Source organism: Protopterus annectens, chromosome 6.part0, assembly GCF_019279795.1.
Source record: "Protopterus annectens isolate FY-2018-M chromosome 6.part0, PAN1.0, whole genome shotgun sequence".
Taxonomy (NCBI): domain Eukaryota; kingdom Metazoa; phylum Chordata; order Ceratodontiformes; family Protopteridae; genus Protopterus; species Protopterus annectens.
The window spans coordinates 522,844,782-522,865,505 of record NC_056737.1 but is presented as its reverse complement, the minus strand read 5'-3'; the positions used below and the strand labels follow the sequence as shown (position 1 = coordinate 522,865,505).

General features: G+C 41.6%; 1 protein-coding gene across 1 annotated transcript in view; it reads right to left on the bottom strand.

Annotated features, from left to right (window-relative positions):
• The window catches only part of SEC23A (SEC23 homolog A, COPII coat complex component), a 1,400,163-nt gene that overhangs the window by 712,076 nt on the left and 667,363 nt on the right, over positions 1-20,724 (bottom strand). The window contains exon 10 of the mRNA XM_044074240.1: positions 2,966-3,089. Coding sequence (XP_043930175.1) covers positions 2,966-3,089 — 124 coding nt within the window. The remainder of the gene's footprint in view (positions 1-2,965; positions 3,090-20,724) is intronic.

The following is a 20,724-nucleotide window of genomic DNA, read 5'->3' as shown; positions in this document are numbered from 1 at the left end:
GTCTGTATTTACCCCTCTGTGATCTGTCAGAAGCTGGAAAGGACCAGTTTTTTGCTGGCCAATTTCTGCTGAAACGAGGGGGTTGTACCTGCAAAAAATCCTTGACTGTCTGCATAGACTTTGCCTTATCCTCCATTTTCTTTAAAGCCTCTTCTGCTTTGACACCAAATAATGCATCCTGCTGTAAAGGTGCATCCGATAATTTTGCTTTAACATGATCAGGTAGGGTTTGTTCTTTTAACCAAGCATGTCTATGTATGACAGAGCCAGTAACAGCTGCTCTACAGGAAGCTTCCATCAAATCAAATCTGCATTATGTTTGCCCACCTGTTCAGCTACATGCAACAGATCCTGCATTTCCTTGAATTCAGACTGTTCAGTATGTGTGCTTATTTTTTGTTTTAATTGAGTCATTAGGAATTGCTGATATTTCAGCATGTGAAACTGACATTTTAATGCTTTCATAGTTAGAGTTGCTGAGGTGTATATTTTCTTTCCTCATCTATCTAGGGTTCTGGAATCCCTTTCAGAGGGCACCGGATTTTTAGCCATAGAAGCTTTAGCTCCCTTAGGACCCTGGGAAATTGTTTCTGGGTCAGCCACAGGGCTTTTATAAAGGAATCTGTGTGAGTCAGGTACTCTGTAGTATCTGTCTGGTTTGGCTGAAGCAGGAGGTAGAGAGTCTGGATTTAAACTAGACTCCAAGAAAACATCATCCACAATATCTAAAACTGGAGGGATAGCAAGAGGTCTGTGCTGGGGTAGAAAAAGGAACTCTCGGAGCCTTTTCTTAGAATCAGAGTAGTCCTGGCCTTCCTAGTAGAAATGTTCCCTCATGGTATGTAAACTTTCCGCAAAGGAGTAGTCTTCAGGGGGAGATGCTGAGGGAATACAGTCTTCAGCATCAGAGTCTTCATAAGGTGGAAAAGTGTAATCCTGTTCCTCAGAAGAATCTGAGGACGTTGAAACCTGGTCAGAGGAAGCATAATCCTCCTCTTGTCTTGATCTTTTATCGGGAGGGGGATGGGAACCCCTGATTAGGGTAATCAAATCTTCAGCCATCTTAAGCATCTGTTTCTTAGGCATGGGGCCTTGAACTGTAGACTGATGTACAGTCTTCTTAGGTTTTAAAGGAGTTTTAAGGTTAGCATAAGATTTAATGGTGAGTGTAGTCGGTCTGAAGACACCTTCTGTAACTGAAGGTGTTTCCACTGCACCGGGGTCTACTTCTGCTCCGGTGTCGGAAGATGGTTGCGTCGGCCTAGTAGACTCTGCTTGAGAATCCACAGCTGTCTGGGGTTCCAGTTCTGTGGTCGTCAGGGGCTGCGTAGGTGCCTCACTGAAAACCAGAGAACCGGCGACAGGCCCAGTAGAGGCCTCGGAGTCTGGCTTGTTCCTAGGCTGCCTGTCCTTATCCTTGTGTTTTTTATGTATGCCGGTCATCGGCTGCTCCGACGGCATGATATAATTAAATTTCCTACCAAAGTAATGTCGTGCGAAGTCAAAACGGCGTTTGATAGTTCATTTATTAAACCTAGCACAAAACCGACAACCTGTGAAGTCGTGGTCTGGGCCTAGGCAAGGAATACAATAGGAATGGAAGTCCTTATGAGGTATTTGCTTCCCACAAGAAATGCAATTGTTAACTTTTTCTGACATCGGACTGAGGCAAGAAAAGGTTCCCCAACGGGATACTTAGCTTTATTGAAGACTTCGGACTGAAATTCGAATCGAAAATCTCAGGTGTCGGCCGACCGGCACTTGCGAACTGCTTCTGCTTCGGGCACCGCGCGGCAAGAAATACTGAAGAAAATGGCGTCGGATGCCTCTTATATACCCCTGGCGCACTGACGTCAGGGAAGAAGCGATGGCAACCGATGCCGGACCAAGACTTTGGAATTCAGGCCGACTGCGGGACCGCCTGACAGCAGGATAACCCAATTGTGATGACTGCAGCAGGGTAACATGATGAACATCTGAGTTGATTGTCAAATCCAGGACAAGAAAGTGCCTGTTTTCCCCTCTCTTCCCTGCATTCTACCCTCAAAAAGTAAACACAGACAGGAATCCATCAATTTAAGGACAGCTATGAAACTGCCTTCAGGAGAAAAGGAGAGCATTCCTAAGGGACACTGAATCTTTGTAAAAGACTAACGGATTTCATACTGACACAAGCCTGCAGTTTAGAGTTCCTACAAATTTAGATGACAAGAAAGAGCAGCATATTTCAGCAAATTAAATTAACCAAATAAACTATCCAGTATGAGGACAGGTAAGCCTCTCAAAGATAAAGTTAAAGAGAGAAGGAGAATAAGGGCTCTTAAAAGGTGGGCAAACATGAAGTAGCCCACTTAAAGACTGTTTAGCCAGCCAGTGCTGTGCCACAATTCTGCTCTGATGTGCACAGAGGTTGAAGGTCACACGGAAAACTGGGTTTTTTTAGGAAATGAATGCCGGAACTTCCTAACAATGCGTCAGATTCAAATCCAAACTGTGAAATCATCTAGAAAGTATAGATCCTGAAACAAAATGTGCTCCCTCATAAAAACACAGAGGTATCTCAGTATGCACAAACAGAAACACAAGGGCTCCAAACATGGGATTCTCAAGATCAAGAAAAGAACTTGGTGTGCAACGGCAAAGAAATGGGATAACCAACTGTTAGACTACCACAGAGAGTCACCCTAAAGGAAGATTCTGCAATACCTTGCCAGAAGATGTAAATAAAATAATAAGTCTAAAAATGTACGATATGGGTAAAAAATAATTATGTTTTGTGCAAACCTTTTAGGTTTAAAAAGGTAGAATGACACAATTCTATCTGCTAAAAGAACTGATGCACCTATTTACTAATGTAAATTTATTTCTGCAATGACCAAATACACAAATGACTGGTAACTGGGTAAAGTGAGGCACTGCTGTTTACAAGAAATATGGAAACATACCAGTATAATGTGTACTGTACCTTTAACTCCAGCATTCCACCAAAAGCCATTTTGAAATTTCCTTGTACATCCTTCGTAAAAATTCTCTGAAATGTTTGTTTAAAAAGTGAAGTATTGAAGGAATCTGCCATCACCATGTAACCACTACAACAATAAGATCAACAAATGCATTAAAATTTAAGGTAAATATGCAGTTAAACATTGTACATGGATAATAAAAATTAAACAGGAGAATGTATTTCTTTAATACAAAAGTTCTACTTTGCCACAAGTCATCACCCTGTAAGATGCATAAATGCCTTCCCCTCCAGATTCCTAAACCATCACATACATAACCTGTACATGCATTTTCACACTTATTAGAAAATACACAGAGCAACTTGTGAAATGAAACTTTTAGCAATGTTCAACTTTAATAAGCACCATCATCTAGCAGTTTTAGTCATTTTAAAGATTGTCACTGATCAAACAACTGAGTTAGCAAAACAATGAGAAAAAAATGAGATATCAACCTTAACCGCAGATTTTCAGGAGTGAAAGAAAACACATACAGGAGAAATAAGTGCTGGGTTAACTTACTTACCTATGGCTCGTCAATCAGTCCAAATTTTCACAACAGTATCTATGCCCTTATGTACAAGCCTCCACTGCCCCCCCCCCCCCCCCCAATACACATTACTGTCATTAGTTTTGCACAAGCAGATTTATCCACTAAGGAAAGAACATGTACATACTCACCATATCAACTGATGTGGGAATGTCATGAAGAGTGGGATGTCATGAAGAGTGGGCAACTTGGAATTCCTCCCAACTCTGCAAATGTTCAAAAGTGTTCTAGTTTCTGCAATCTGGACTGTATATGCCTCTTGCTAACACAAGTCATTCAGCAAGCTCCAAAGACACATTCAAGACCCGGCCTCCCCCAGTCTAACAACCATGTAGTAAGCACACACACACACACACACACACACACACACACACACACACACACACACACACACACACACACACACACACACCACAAAGAAATCGTCCAACGCACAGAAAAATCAATTCAAAATACTGGATGGAAACAAACCTAATCTCAGAAAGAAAATAAAGAACAAATGTACAAAATTTTATTTGTAGATGAGATATGATGAATATGAATATGCATCACTAGACTTCAAAGTACAGCTGGACTGATGAACTGAATGGCAAGTGCAATGCCAATTCTTGATGCAATAAGGTGCCAATGAAGCCACACTCCTGGAATTATGGTCCAAACAGCAGCACATGGTGAAGGTATAAACTGAAAACCAAATCACAAATGTCCTCAGTTGACCCATTCTTGGAAAAAAAATTACTGAAGTCAGCGACAGCCGTTAACAGTGGCATTTGACAGTGGTGGTTAGCTGCGTCCTGGCAAAAAGAGAACACATTTGGAAATTCTGCAGGATACAGTATCTATCACCAGTGCAAATGCTTTCTTACAGACATCAAAGACAACAAAAATGTCCAGGTTTCCAAAATCCATGCATTAGATTATGAAGAGGTTTACTTCTCAAGGATTATGTCCATGGAAAGAAAACAGAAAGATGACTGGACTGGTTAAGGAAAGTTCTAGTGCCAGTTTTGTAAGAAAACATGGGCAAGTCCTTCTTTACAAATAACAGCCTGCAGCTCAGAGATCCTACATGTAAAAGTAATGGCCACTGAGAAAACTGCATTCTAACAGTTGAACTTCAGAGCTGCCAAATCAGTCATTTGAATAAATCACAAGGGGAAGAGAAAGATAATTAAAAAAAAAAAAATAGAGATGGAAATCTGCTTTAAATAATGACAACCAGGAAGTGATGGGCCACAATTCAGCCCTCCACAAGGTTGTGTTGCATAGACATGCCTGCCACATACAATTTAATGGCAAAATACCAACACGAACCAAAAACTGCAAAACTTCAAAGTAAAACTCAAAACGGACAGGGTTCAAGTTTAAATCCAATGACCACTAGAAAACAAATAGATTTAGCGCTTTCATTCACTCATTTATTACGTGAACTTCCTCAGAAAAAAACAATTACATTTACCCATCCTCCCTTTTATACCAAAATCACAGGAAATGACATCAAGCACGTTACAAAAAAATAAATAAACATTAGTGTTTCCATTACTTTAAATAACTTGAAATACTTGTCGATCAATCTATAAAACTGCAAGTATATACTTATATATATAAACATACATGTGACCAGCATTAAATATATCTAAATAGTTACATAATAAAACTATTTGTTCGATAAAAAACATTTCAAACTGATGGACTCATTCAGTCCTGGCACTCTATCTGCCCCTAAAAATAACTGCCACAATGTCTCTTTACATTTATTATTTTGTAACGTGCTTGATGTAATTTCCTGTGATTTTGGTATAAAAGGGAGGATGGGTAAATGTAATTGTTTTTTTTCTGAGGAAGTTCACGTAATAAATGAGTGAATGAAAGCGCTAAATCTATTCGTTTCTAGTGGTCATTGGATTTAAACTTGAACACTGTCTGTTTTGAGTTTTACTTTGAAGTTTTGCAGTTTTTGGTTCGTGTTGGACTTTTGTATTTGTGTACAGTTTTCGGGTGGTATCCATGGCCTCTGAAACATCTAGTCAAGAAAGTATTTTGAATTTGTCTATTTATCCAGTTCCTGAAAGTTCTGGTGTTTCTTTAAAATCAAATCCCCAGGAAGACTTGATTGCCACTATTGTGAGGATTGTGAAGGATAGTTTGAAAAATTACATTCCCCCTGAGCATCAACGGAATATGGTCGGTCTCTGGAATGAGCAGACGTCATCACGACTAACTACAGGAAATGAAACTAATGGCGGTGAAGGAAGTAACACTAATGTAAGAGAACAGATCAGTCACAGAGAGATTAGCTTTGTGGATTATGTGAGCAAGACAACTGGTAACCCGTTTTCTATGGTAGAAGTCGTTAGTTCCAAAGCACAAGTAAGTAAGCAAAGTAATGAAAATAGTCACACGGATAGTGTGAATTGTAAAAGGACAATATATGAACTTGAAAGAATGGTTTGACTTTGGAACTTGAAATTAAATATCTTGAAGAATGTATCAATAAAAATTGTTTCATTATGTAACTATTTAGATATATTTAATGCTAGTCACATGTATGTTTATATACATAAGTATATACTTGCAGTTTTATAGATTGATCGACAAGTATTTCAAGTTATTTAAAGTAATGGAAACACTAATGTTTATTTATTATTTTGTAACGTGCTTGATGTAATTTCCTGTGATTCTGGTATAAAAGGGAGGATGGGTAAATGTAATTGTTTTTTTCTGAGGAAGTTCACGTAATAAATGAGTGAATGAAAGTGCTAAATCTATTCGTTTTCTAGATCTACATGTAAACCTGTCCTTTGCCCAAATAACTTTCTTGAAATGTTTCAACTCAACAGAACCTGAATTGGCTATGTATCTACATTGCCTGCAATGACCACAAGCAAAAGTCCCAACAGGGTCTTTGACCCCATTATGCAATGTCTTAGAAGTACTTTCAAGTATACTTCTTATGTTACATACCTTTTTATAAGTGAATAAGAAGTTATGTACCTACCATAACGTTCCATGTTAGTCTTCTTCTCGCCTTCTTTCTTGCTGGTTGGTTGGGTTCGGAGCCGATCCTTGGCTCCGACTCAGCCATCTTCAAAAGCTCGAGAGCTGCTTACTGGGTCAAGGCCCCCCTATATCCCATGATGCCTGGCGCTAGATACCCAGATCTCGTTTGGCAAACCTTACTACAGACATAATAATAAATAATAACAATTATAATAATAATAACCCAGTAAAACGTAGTAGGATGCCTGAACCTACTGGAGAGACTGATAGTGGGAAGTGGAAGCCAGAGAAGACTCAGCCAGTGATAAAAAAACATAAGAAACTCTTCTCAGTCTACTATGATAGGGGGATGGAGGGTGGGACGCAAGAAAGAAGGCGAGAAGAAGACAACTAACATGGAACGTTATGGTAGGTACATAACTTCTTAATGTTAAGATGTCTATCTCACCTTCATTCTTGCTGGTTGGGACAGCGTCCCTAGCACCTCAATCCTGGGTGGCTCATCGGAACAGACTCTTCAGAACAGTGGAACCAAAATCAGCTCTGCTTCTGGAGGCTACATCCAGTTTATAATGCAAAATGAAGGTATGTGGATTAGCCCATGTAACTGTCGCACAAATAGTTTCCATTGGTAATCTGGCTTGAAAAGCCACAGAAGTAGCTAGAGCTCTAGTGGAGTGACCTTTGGGTTTAGCAGGGAGCATTTTTTTCTTAACTGATAAATAAAAGTAATAGTAGAAGTCAACCATCTAGATAAGGTGACTTGACACCGGTAAGCCTTGTTTTCCCTCAGCATAGGACAGGAACAACTGGTCTGATTTTCTGGTTTGCTTGGTTCTATGCAGGTAAAAGCGTAATTGTCTATGAACGTCCAACTGATGTAACTTGTATTCTGACTTGCTGGAATAATTTGGAAAGAACACAGGTAGTTCAATGGACTGATTCAAATTATAATCAGAAGTAACCTTTGGAAGAAAGGAAGGGTTAGTCCGAAGAGAAACTCTATCTTTGTGAAAAACTAAGTAAGGAGGACAAACACAAAGAGCCTGAAGTTCAGAAACTCTTCTAGCCGACGTAACTGCAACCAGAAGAAGGGTTTTCCAAGAAAGAAACTTCAAGGAGCAAGAAGCTGCCGGTTCAAAGGGGGGTAGTATTAGGGAAGCTAAAATCAAATTTAGATCCCACAGAGGCAGGGGATCTCTTACTGGGGGCCTGACTAGAGCGGACCCTTTAAGAAAGGCTTTACAAAGCTTATGGGACATGATGCCGTATGGAAATTTGAAATTGCAGCTAGCTGAACTCTAATCGTGGCAGAAGAGGATCCAGTTCGAAAAAGTTCTGCTAGAAATTCTAAAACAGAGTGCACAGGGGCTGAAAAAGGGTCTATGTTCTTGGTCTCTGCCCATAAGGAAAAACGTTTCCACTTACTAACACAAGTTTTTCTAGTGGTGGACTTATGCGAGGATAAGATGATTTCACGCACCGAATGGGAAATGTTAGGAAGCCTGGCTAATGTCGAAAGTGGAGAAACCAAGCTGTGAGCTGGAGAGAATGAAGAGATTGGTGCAGCCCACCCGATTGATGGATCAGGAGGTCTGGAATTGGGTCCAGGGCTGCTCCAGAAGGTGATGATGCAGGAAAGGGAATCAAACTTGTCGAGGCCAGTAAGGGGCAATGAGGATCATTTTGCATCCCAATGTGGTAGCCTTCTGAATTAGTTTGGGAATCAGGGGAAATGGAGGGAATGCATAAAGAAGTCCCTGAGGCCAATCGTGAACTAGAGCGTCTCTGGGGAAGTGTCCAGGAAGAGGGAGGAGAGAGAGGAACTTGTCGCACTTGCTGTTGAAGGGGGTGGCAAAAAGATCGCAGCAAGGCTGACCCCATTTCGGAAGATTTTGTCTGCCACAGTCTGATTGAGATACCACTCGTGAGGCATGAGAATTGCTCTGCTCAGCCTGTCTGCTATAACGCTGGACTTCCCAGGTGCGCTGCTATCAGAAACCATTGGGAAGAGATCGCCCACTGCCAAAGTCTGAGTGCTTCTCGACATAAGGGATATGACTTGGTTCCCACTGCCAAAGTCTGAGTGCTTCTCGACATAAGGGATATGACTTGGTTCCGCCCTGCTTGTTGATGTACCATACCACTGACATACTGTCTGTCTGAATTGCAATAGTCCCGGTGGGAAGAGAGTCCTGAAGAGCTTGCAATGCTAAAAGCACGGCTCTCATCTCCAAGACATTGATATGCAGATGGTACTCGTGAGGCTGCCAGGTGCCTTGGACTGTTCTGCCCTGAAAATGCCCCCCCGCCCCCCCCCCCAATCAGGGAGGCATCCGTGGTCACCGTAGCTACTGGAGGAGGAAGAACAAATGGTCTGCCCTGGTGTAATGATGGCGAAACCATCCACCAAACAAGTTGGTTTTTGCATGACTGAGTGATCAATATCATGTGAGACAATGGGAGTTGCTGGAAGGACCATTGCGTGAACAGCATCCACTGAAGAATCCTCAAGTGAAAATGTGCAAGGGGGACTAGTATTATAGCCGCTGCCATGAGACCCAACGTTTTTAGGACGAATCTGGCCTGAATCCTTTTGCATCCTAATAAGACCTGGACATGCTGTCGAATGGTTAACACTCTGTCTACTGGGAGAGTGGCTGACATGTCCTTTGTGTTTAAGTTTGCACCTATAAGGGTAACAGATTGACAAGGCGACAATACAGACTTTTCGAAAATTTATTGTGATGCCTAGAGTGGAGCATGTTCGGATGGTGTAGTCTCTGGCTTGCAGCAGGTGATGCCTGGTGGTTGCAGTAAGGAGACAGTCGTCTCAAGTGAGCGGTGACTACTGCCAAACATTTGGTGAACACCCTGGGGGCTGTGGTGAGACCAAAGGGCAGAGCTCTGAACTGATGACTGGCTCCCAGCCAGAAGCGGAGGAATCTTCTGGAGCGTCTGTGCATTTTGATATGGTAGTACGCGTCCTGAAGATCTATGGAGCACATCCAACTGTCCTGACCCAGAAAGGGTAAAATGGACTGTAGCGTGACCATCCAGAACTTCGTTCTTTGCACAGACCTGTTTAGTCTGCTGAGATCCAGAATGGGTCTCCAGTCCCCTGTCTTTTTTGGTACCAAAAAGAACCTTCAGTAAATTCCGGATCCTTGTTGGTCTGCCGGGACTGATTGGATGGCTCTTTTCCTTAGCAGTTTTGAAATTTCTTGAACTGCCTGATCCTTTAGATTGGGTGGAACATCTGGAAGGGACTTGTTGGAAAGGAGTGGAGTGCGAAAGAAGGGGATTTTGTAGCCTTCGGATATTATAGAAAGTACCCCTTTGTCTTGTGTTATACTTTGCCAGGCTTTTGGGTACAGCGATAATCTTCCCCCGAATGCCTCCGAAGGTGGACAGTCGGGCAGTACTTCAGGGATGCTGGAAGGGCTTGTCAGCGAAGGATTCTCTTTGGCCCTGATTTTGCGGACCCCCACTGCCCCTAGGGCGGCGTCTATTGTTGTTCCCTACTCTGCCCCTGGAGGGGAACTCTCCACGTGTGTCAAGCATGGCTCCCTGGGACTTCCGGAACCACATTTTCCCACTCTTCTGACCCTTGGGATACGGTCTTGAAGGAGTGGAAAAACGGACTCCAACGGCAGAGAGAGTCTTGCCTTCCTGCTCACACCTGGTAAGGGTATCCTTCACCTGTGGTCCAAACAGAGCAGAACCATCAAAGGGGGTGTTGGTGAAAGACGCCCTGAAGGGATGCACAAAGTTGCATAGCCGCATCCAAGCATGTCTCCTCAAAGCCACACCTGTGCCTGCAGCCCTACTCGCTCCATCGGCTGCATAAGAGATGAGCCGCATGGAGGAGTTTACTACAGAATTTAGAGTCACCAGCTGGGAGGCAATCTTAGCCTGAGCCCCCGCAGCTGATGGATCTTGAAGGGCATCTTCTAACTCTTCAAGGAGATCCCTTTGAAGGCGGGTAAAATGGCACAAATAGTTCAGAGACCTCATGGAAAAGCTCGCTGAGGAAAACATCCACTTCCCATATCTGTCCATCGTCCTAGACTCCTTGTTAGGGGGATGGACAGACAAAGAAGTTTCAGCCAACTCCTTTTTAGTGGCCGCTGCTACCACCCTGGCATCAACAGGAACACCCTTGGTCAGAAATTGCTTGCCCTGAGGGGCAGTGATGAATTTTGTGGGCCTGCGGGGAGTTGGTTCCATTTTGTCTGGAGCTGACCACGCCTTTCGGGCCACCACCGACATCAGTGGATCGAAAGGCGGAGACACCCAGGAGGTGGAGGTTCGGGAACCAAATGCATCCAGGAATACAGACTCATCCTCGGAAGGGTTAAGGGTAGTCCAGTTCCCCCTCTGCCTAAGGATTTCAAGGATGTCTGAGAAGGAGACGTCCTCAGAGGGGGATCTCGGGGACCCTTCCGACTCCTCCAAGTCGGTATCTGAAGTGACAGACTCAGGTGAGTCTACATGCTTCCTCTTGCATTTCCTCTTTCGAGGGGGCTCCTCTGAATGAACGAGGGAGGCCTCGGAAGAGGAAGATACACCCAATGGGGTGCCCTGGAGCACTTGTTCCCCACGCTTGGGGTCTGGAAGAGGGACAGAGGCAGGGGCAGGCACCATGGGGGGAGGAGCCGATGGGGCTGACCGTGAGGCTGACTCGGATGCCAGCACACTCCTCATGACCTCGAAGGCACCCCTTCCCGATACTGGAGAAGGCTCTGGCTCCGAAGAGACCGGAATCCTTCCCGGCACCGAGAGAGATGGCTCCGAAGCCGATGTAGGAGCCGAACTCACCTGCGCCGAAGCACCGAGAGGGAGAATGTGGTCGGACAAGGGTCCGATGCCACTCGCCCCCTCGGAGCCGATGAGGGAGTGCTGGTGCCCAGATCCCTCCAAGGACGGCACCATGGAAGAGATCAGAGCAGATGACGAAACTGAAAGGGGAGGTATCAGTGCCGATGGACCCACTGTTCCAGCCACAGCATGCTCCGGCTCCGAACTCAAGGGATGAGTCGAAGGAGGAACTATTGTAGAAACAGGTAGAGCCGAACCCTGATGAGGGGGGCTGGATAGCATTTTGGCCAGGGCCTGCGACTTTAAAAGCCTGCTCACCACGCTCTCCAAATCATGGTCAGATAGCCTAGATGACCGAGAAGAGTGGGATCGATGACTCCGCTCAGATTGCAATAAGAGAGACCCTGGAGCCGAGAGTATTGACTCCAAGGATGGTGACCTGGAGTGTTTTCGACTCCCTGAAGGTTCCGACGGGAGGGTCGGAGCCGACTGGGAAATAGGTAGTTCAGCTCCAGCTGGAGCCGAAGTTGATGTAGAGATAGTTACTTCGGTTCCAGCCAGAACCGAAGTTGAAGCAGAAGCCATACCTGGCGACGGCTCCGAGCTGGGAGCAGACGGCTTCGATGGCCTAGAAGGTTTCACTGACTGAGTCTTTGCCGGTGATCCTTCAGGTTTAAGCAAACCCCTAAGGATAAGCTTATTCCTACGCTCCTGCAGGACTCTTGGACTAAAGGCATGACACACCGAACAAGAGTCCTGCAGGTGTAGGGAGCCCAAGCAGTAGACACAAGACGTGTGACCATCTGTCAGTGACATTTTCTGACAGCATGAGTCACACTTCTTGAATCCTGACGCTTTAGTGTCTTTAGACATTCCTGTAAAGGAAAAGCACAATACTAATAAAGAGTACTAAGGGGGAATTGGTAACTAGAAAAAAACACACACAGTCCACACAAGTTACCACACCCAAACAGCGCACACACACAAAAATAGTATAAGATAGCCTAAAACTAACCTACAAATACTACAATTTTTATAGAAAGAATTTACAATGTTAAAGATAAGCCTCTAACTAAAACGGCCTACCCTAACGGAAGGGGGGAGGGAGGGGGAAAAAAACTCTAATAAGAAAACGAGTTTTCAAGGGTGGGTTAAACAGTAGGAATACCTACAACTATGAAAAAAACAGTAAATATTTAAACCAATAATATACAATAAACCCTAATATATAGTAATAAAGTGAAAAATATACGACCTGAGCCAATAAACGCAACCTCGTAGTGAAAGCGGCAAACGAGATCTGGGTATCTAGCGCCAGGCATCATGGGATACAGGGGGGCCTTGAGCCAGTAAGCAGCTCTTGAGCTTTTGAAGATGGCCGAGTCGCAGCCGAGGATCGGCTCCGAACCCAACCAACCAGCAAGAATGAAGGCGAGATAGACAACTTAAGACAACTTAACATCAAAGGTTCATTACTCAGGACTTTCACCACTTCAGAATGTCCAACAACACCTTCCAATTTTCCTTAATAATACGCCTAATAATGTCCATTCCATCTGAAATGGGCAATGGGAAGGATAGCTCAAACACCTTATTGTTTTGATTCACCCTTCTTGCTACACTGAAATTGCCTCTCAAAATGGGGCTAGCTAAACTGTCTCTGAGAGTTATAACTTCAGTAACAATGTTACCAAAACAAATCATATCCCCTGGCTGTAAAAAATCCAGTCAGTTTGTTAACCTCACCATCAAAGACAGAATCTTCACTAGTCAAATGACTCAACCTTATAAGTTGTCCCTTGACAACCCCTCTTTTCATATGTTGGGGGTGAAGACTGTCCCTGTGCAGGTACTGATTGACAAAGGTAGATTTCCTGTGGATACTACTACTGAAACTAAAACTGTCATCAAGTAGTTCCAAATGAATATCCAGGAAGTCTATTGTTTTCCCAAACTCTCCCAGGGTAAAGTTAAAAAAACTGGTGGAACAATTCAGGTCTCGCAATACCTCTCAACCTCCAGACCAGAGAATCAGGGACAAAGGACCTTAAAATCAGGGACATTCAGGGACACCTAATTTACATAAGATGCATGTTTAAATTAGTGCATTAGTGGACATGCCCACCCATTCACTCAATTACACAAAGAAAAATTCAACCAAATATACCATTTAACACAAAATAAATTAATTAGCAGGAGCAGCATGAACACTGCAAAATCAACTTTCTTACATATATACTTTATGCAGCAAAAAAAACTCCTTACATCCACTAAAGACTTCATATCTATATTTTCACACTTGCTATACATCTACACAAATACAACTTCAGACTTAGTTGTATGGTTCCTTTAGCAAATAAATACATGTCATGAACTCATAAAACCAAAAAGTAAAAAAATACAAAATCAACAAATTCTGCTATACTGTGTTTACGACCACTTCACGCCATTTTTGACTAAGTATAGTTAGCAAATTCAAGAAATGTCATAACCTTAACAAACAGTTAAGCTTGAAACAGCAGCAGAAAGACTTGCATAACAGAAATTTCATTTCCAAGTTCTTTAGCCCTTAAACTTAACCCCTTACGCCACTCATAAACCTGCGTTTCTATTCCAGCATAACTGTTTTTTTTTTTTTTTTTTTTTGTAAAGCAGCTTACTTACCTGTTATTGTTGGACTGAAAATAAAATAAAATCCTCACAACCACAGACCTCCTGGAAACAATTATTCCACACACCCATGGGCACCACACGAACACAAAGGATGACTAAGTCTACTACGGTAGCCTGGAACTATAAAATTCCTCCTTATCCCTTGCCTCGATCACAGATGAATGCAAACTATTTCTTCTCCTCAGTTCTCAAATAAATCCATTCACCACGACCACAGCACGAATGAACAACGATGCTTCCAGTTCACTTCTCTCCGCTCCGACTCCAAGTAGTAGCTCAGCCTCAGACAGTCCCCAGAGATTGGTAGACTTCCACACCATCCCGATGGAGTTGATATGCAGACTGAGCGGACCTAATTGAGCCCTCCATCCATACCAGGTCCACTGCAGCCGCTTAAGTCGTCTTCCGCTTCCTCTCCACATGTAGGAATTAAATTGAAGTATGCTGGCTGCTGGCTAAATGCAAAACAGGTGCAGTAAAGCAACGCTCTTATTGGCTGAGACGTCTACAACCAGAACAGAGCGTGCTTTACTGTAGATCTCGGGTGTTTTTGCAACCAAACCGGGCACTCAGGAAAGTAAGCTTATTTAAGCTTAAAAATGGGTACACCCGTTAATTTGGGACGACTGAGTGCTATGATGGTCGCCTTCTGCCTATCTACTTTGATGGAAATACCTTCATATAAAGTAGAAAAGTGCTGGGAACATTTGGACCCCCTAACTTTCATGTCCAGAGTTTCCATGTCAGTTTTTAAGTTAGTAATATTACACTTATAATGGGCAACCAGCATTTTCATCAGGGCAACATCGGTACCATTAAAAAGTTCAGTCAATTGCCGGTACAAAGTGTCCCCTCGGTGAACACAATTTTTACAATTTTGATATGTCAACTATATTTTTTGTAACACTTGATGTCACTTTCCTTTATACAAGTATAGATCAAGAAGTTGGAATTGATTTATTTAGGGAACATTTGACTGGTTATACTGACTTTGACAATATTAAGATCAATACTTTGTGTGCTTTGATGGAAATAATTTTGGAAAGCAATTTTTTAAGTTTGGAACTAGTATTTTTCAGCAAATCTCTGGTGTGGCCATGGGTTCTAGAGTGGCTCCCTCTTTTGCTAATCTAGTAATGGCTATGTGGGAGAAATTTCTTGTGACACATCCTTTGGCTAAAAACATTTTATTTTACAGGCGTTACACTGATTATTTGTTTTTTTTTGTGGCAAGGGAACCTTGACAGTTTCCAGTTATTCTTGCAAGACCTGAATTGTTCCACTAGTTTTTTTTTTAACTTTACCCTGGGATGGTTTGGGAAAACAATAGACTTCCTGGATATTCATTTGGAACTACTTGATGACAGTTTTAGTTTCAGTAGTAGTATCCACAGGAAATCTACCTTTGTCAATCAGTACCTGCACAGGGACAGTCTTCACCCCCAACATATGAACAGAAAGGTTGTCAAGGGACAACTTATAAGGTTGTGCCGTTTGACTAGTTAAGATTCTGTCTTTGATGGTGAGTTTAACAAACGGACTGGATTTTTTACAGCCAGGGAATATGATTTGTTTTGGTTACATAACATTGTTGCTGAAGTTATAACTCTCAGAGACAGTTTAGCTAGCCCCATTTTGAGAGGCAATTTCAGTGCAGCAAGTAGGGTGAAGCAAAATAACAAGGTGTTTGAGCTTGCCTTCCCATTGCCCATTTCATATGGAATGGACATTATTAGGTGTATTATTAAGGAAAATTGGAAGGTGTTGCTTGGACATTCTGAACTGGTGAAAGTCCTGGGTAATGAACCTTTGTTCACTTATAAAAAGGTATGTAACATAAGAAGTATACTTGAAAGTACTTCTAAGACATCACACAATGGGGTCAAAGACCCTGTTGGGACTTTTGCTTGTGGTCATTGCAGGCAATGTAGATACATAGCCAATTCAGGTTCTGTTGAGTTGAAAGTTATTTGGGCAAAGGACAGGTTTACATGTGATTCTGTGGGCACTGTTTATCTCGCAGTATGTAATTCTTGTAACAGTTTTTATGTTGGCAAGACCATTAGGTCACTAAGTAGAAGGATTTATGAACATGTGTTGGCAGTGAGAAACAAAGACAGGAATAATGCACTGGCACGACACGTTTTATTATGTAACAATTTTACGAAATTTACATTCCTTGTTTTAGACAAAGTAGTTTGTGGTCCTTTGGTGGGTAATTTTAAAGCCTTATTAGAATGTAGGGAAACTAAATGGCAGATAGCTTTAAGAGCAGACTACCCTCCAGGACTAAATGAAACTGTTAACATCAAATTTTTTTTTTCATTTACAAAGGCTTTGATGTAGTGAGCCAAGTTGTTCACAAAATGGGCTTTATTTGTTGAAACAGTGTGTAGTAGTTTGTTACTGTTGACTATTATATACATACATTTTCATGTTTTTATACATATGCAATGTTAAAAAATTTTGTAGTGTATTTTTAAATTTTCATGACATCACTGCGGTGGTGGTGCTGCGGTAGCGTTGTCGCCTCACAGACATTGCCCGTTCGATTCTCAGTTAGAGCGTCTTCTGTGTAGCGACATGCATGAATGGGCGTTCCTTCGTTGAAGGTTGTGCGTTAGGCCCGGCAAGCCAGTACGTAAAAAAATCTACTGCAAATCATTAGCGGACCAGAGTTCCGGTGTGGCAACCCCTGACTGGGAAAAGCCGAAAGACACAAACAAACAAACAGTGGCTATTTAAATAATTTATTTGAAGCATTTTGTCATTGGATGACTTTTTGCACATGACAAGTATTTAAAGGGTGGTTTCAAGTTTTTGTATTTATTCTGATGAAGTTCATGGTGTTTTATTAAACGAACAAAAGCTTATAAATGTTGTGGTCTGGTTCCCTCCTCGTCTTTGGTTTGCTGCTTTTTTATTTTTACTTTGTTCTTTGGAGTTGTTTAGCAGTCCTTGACAGAGAAGGCTATCTCTACCCTGCAGTACAAATAAATTCTTGGCCTCTTCCCATTCTATTACTGGTTAGATGTGACTTTTTTTCAAGTTAGGCAATATGCTTGAATAGCTGTATGCAAAAGAGGGTACAATGTCTTATTATGGCCCTGATTATGGAGGGGTAGAGGAGAACAATTACTAATGACATATCTCCAGGTCCAATGAAGTTATCAATTAGGGTAGACAGAAAGATTTCCTAATAGCTGATATATGTTGCTCAACAGACCTTGTCAACAAATGTACCTAGGTCCTTTATGATGGCATTGACTTCGGGGGGGGCTATAATTTATGCATTAAGTGCACGGGTGTTCTTCTTTCCCAAGAGAATACTACTATAATTTTCATCATTCTTTTTAGTTTTGACACCAAGAATTTGTGTGGGTTAAGACCTACTGCAGGACATGGGTATCAGGTGGAGAGTTAATGATACAACCAAGTCTGCAGTTGTTTGCGAACTTACTCAGCTAGATAACCCTGGTGGTAGTTTGGACCTCAGTGATATATACACCAAAGAGGAGCAGATTTCATACAGAACCCTGTGGGACTCCACTGGTGACGAGTCTTTTAAAGGAAAGCATCCCATCAACCCTGGGTGGGCTCCAGCAGGGAGATAGTTAGCAATACAATGGATTACACAGTGATTAATATTAAGCAGAATGGTTTCTCAATAATGCCAGACTGTGACATGGCATTAAAGACCTTAGTTAGCTTAAACCAGACAATCTGTACTACTTGGTTGTTACACACAGCCTCGGATACCTTCTCAAAGAAGTCTACTAAATTCAGTAGACAAGATCTACATTTCACAAAGCCATATTGGTTCAGTTTGAGTGATTGTGATTTGCCAATGTCATTACTTATGAGGTCATAACATGTAACATTACTTTACAGATTACACTGGTTATGACTAACTGGTCTGTAGTTCTGAATGTCAGTGAGAGGAGCCACCCTAGTGTAGGGAACCACTACAGCTGCTCTCCAGAACTCAGCCATGTATCCAATACAGAAAGACTGAACAGGTTTAAAAGAAAACTGTTGAGGGTGTGCTTACGGATGACTAGAAGGCAGCCTGGTATGTTGTCAGGGCCCCCAGACATAGTGTATATTTGATTCTGGAAAGAGCATTTAGGACCTATTCAGAGGTGATTTTAGGTGGCAGTTGGCTGAATAGTAAAGGAGAAGAAACAAGCAGGGAAGAGCAGAGAAAAGTTCAAATTGAACTTTTCTGTGAGGGCAGTTCTCAGGGTCAGTAAGTGGCAATGCTACACATCATCTTACTACAGTGCTGAATATTACATCTACGATTCCTAGCATAGTCAAGACAGGATTTATGTTAACTTTTTTCAGGAGGTCATACTTGGCTTTGCAGGTTGTAATCTTATCCATGAGTTCTTTGATGACCATTTTACAATTACTTATAGAATGAAGGAATTTGAATTTATTCTTTAGTATAAAAAGTTTTGTTTTCTTTTGTTGTAGAAATTGCAAATACAGGGAATCCATTAGAAGGACTTCTTACAAATCCCAACATACTTTTATTCCAGTTAACCAGTCAGAATTACAACAGTTTGAAAGAATACAACAAAAGAAACTGATGCCTCACTTGCATCTTAGGGACCAAAAAATATATTTTTCACAATATTTAAGTAGGCCTCAATGTTCTGAATGAGTTGTTTTTTTAAGTTTCTAAATCTTCACCCATCATAAAACTGGACATGGCAAACATGTCAATGTTATACAGTAAGTACAAGAGAATTTTAAATGTGCTTTCCCATCACTGCAAAGACATGAAACACATGCAAAAGAAAATTCCTTGACTGCTGAAATATACAGGAAGCTAAAAAATTATACGCATTAAATCCTAAAAGGGCAGTTGAAGGATAGCTTTACTATTACAGTAACCTCTCCTTGAAGATGTACTGTTTTGATAAATAATACTTCATATACTACATTATTTTCTTAATATCAATGTAACAGTAAATCATAACATATGGGTGTATTTATTAAGCAGTATCTACCATTAAAGGAAAGCCACCCTCCTTATAGGGAAAATAACTGTGGGATATCACCTAGATAATTATTAGAAATGCTTTAGTGCCCTCAGTTTCTTCACTTTCATTTTTCCATGCCACATATCATGAAGCTGTCATTTTCTTCTGTTCGTTCAGATCTCACGTTATTTCAGAAAAATGTCTGTCTCACTCTGCATGATCTAAGCTAGAAACACCATTCTCTACAGTTCTGAGCATTAATCACTACTCAGAGAATTACATTTTGAAACTGTCTTGATGAGGTCAAGTTAAGTTTCTGAATAAATCTTTATGTGAAGAAAAGAGTTAGATCAACACTATATAAGTGAAATGGTAAACACTCTTCATGTTTGGCCAGTGAAGTTTTACTTTTACCCATAAAAATGCAGATAATTAAATGATAGTCAGTAAATAACAAATACTGTAGTGTAAGCCTCATCATCTCTTTGAAATGACAACTATCAGTCACAAATGAATTGCAAAGCTACTACCCTGAACTGACAGATTTCGACACCTCAGGAAGAAGATGGGCAAGGTCTTGCAAAATCATTTAAGGACTACATGCTTCATTACTTAAAACAACTGTACTATTTTAGCAGACTTGTTTTGACTAGAGTTTAATATTTACAGCAGTTTTCAGTTTAGCACAAATATGGGTCATTCACTTATTAAAAATGACAAGACTTCCAGAGACTGACTCTACATACTCACAGCACTGTCACAGTATCTAAAGGAGCTAAACAACTCTCTTATGTTCAGAATGCCTCATACAAAGAGGACACAAACTGCATTCTGGGAAAAAAAAAACAGATACATAAACAACCGCACACATTTATACTTATTTGCTTGACATTTGTTTACCAGGATAGTCCATCTGGGTCAAAAGACAATTATGTAAATATGTATTACTATAATTTTTGATTTATAAAGTAGTGGGCAATTAACAGTAGACAGTTTAACTTCACATGTAGAAGCATATTTTCCAAAACATCGAGGTTAGGTATCATACATTCCTACATAGGGTGACAAAAGTTACTTCATATTTTTGCTAGTGATTTGAAATACAGACATGTTGTAAGTTGCCATTACAGTATAAGGGAAGAGACAAATGTAGTGGACAGATGAGGGAAGACAGCAGGGGATTAGTTTAGCTGAAAGGTTGGAAGTACCAAAAATTGGGTTAGTAAGTAGTGTCCTTCAGGGAGCAGAAATGTAAACGATAAGACAGCAGGAAATAGAGCACAGCCATGTATTATGTAGGATTTGAAGGCTTTTAGGTTAGTAATTGCTCTTGGGGTTAGGTCTCAAACTTTAGCTATCGAATGAGAGTAAAGACTCGTAGTGATACTTTTAAGGGGTTGCAAATAGTTAGGAACTGTTTGTCTTCAGACCTTGGGGTTCTGCTGGGGGTTTAAGGGTATAGGACTAAGGGCTGGGCAAGGCACGGGTTGGTAAACAATGTTGTGCAGGGTTAAGAGCTGGACATAATGTAGGTGGTTAGGAAGCTCGAGCCATTGTAGCATATGTAATACCATACAATGACATGTGATGGTCTTTGAGCTACTGGCAAACTTGGTCAATCTGTTGTAACATCATTCTGATTTAGATGTGATAGGGGACTGTAGGTTTGTGAGAACTGTTGCACCAT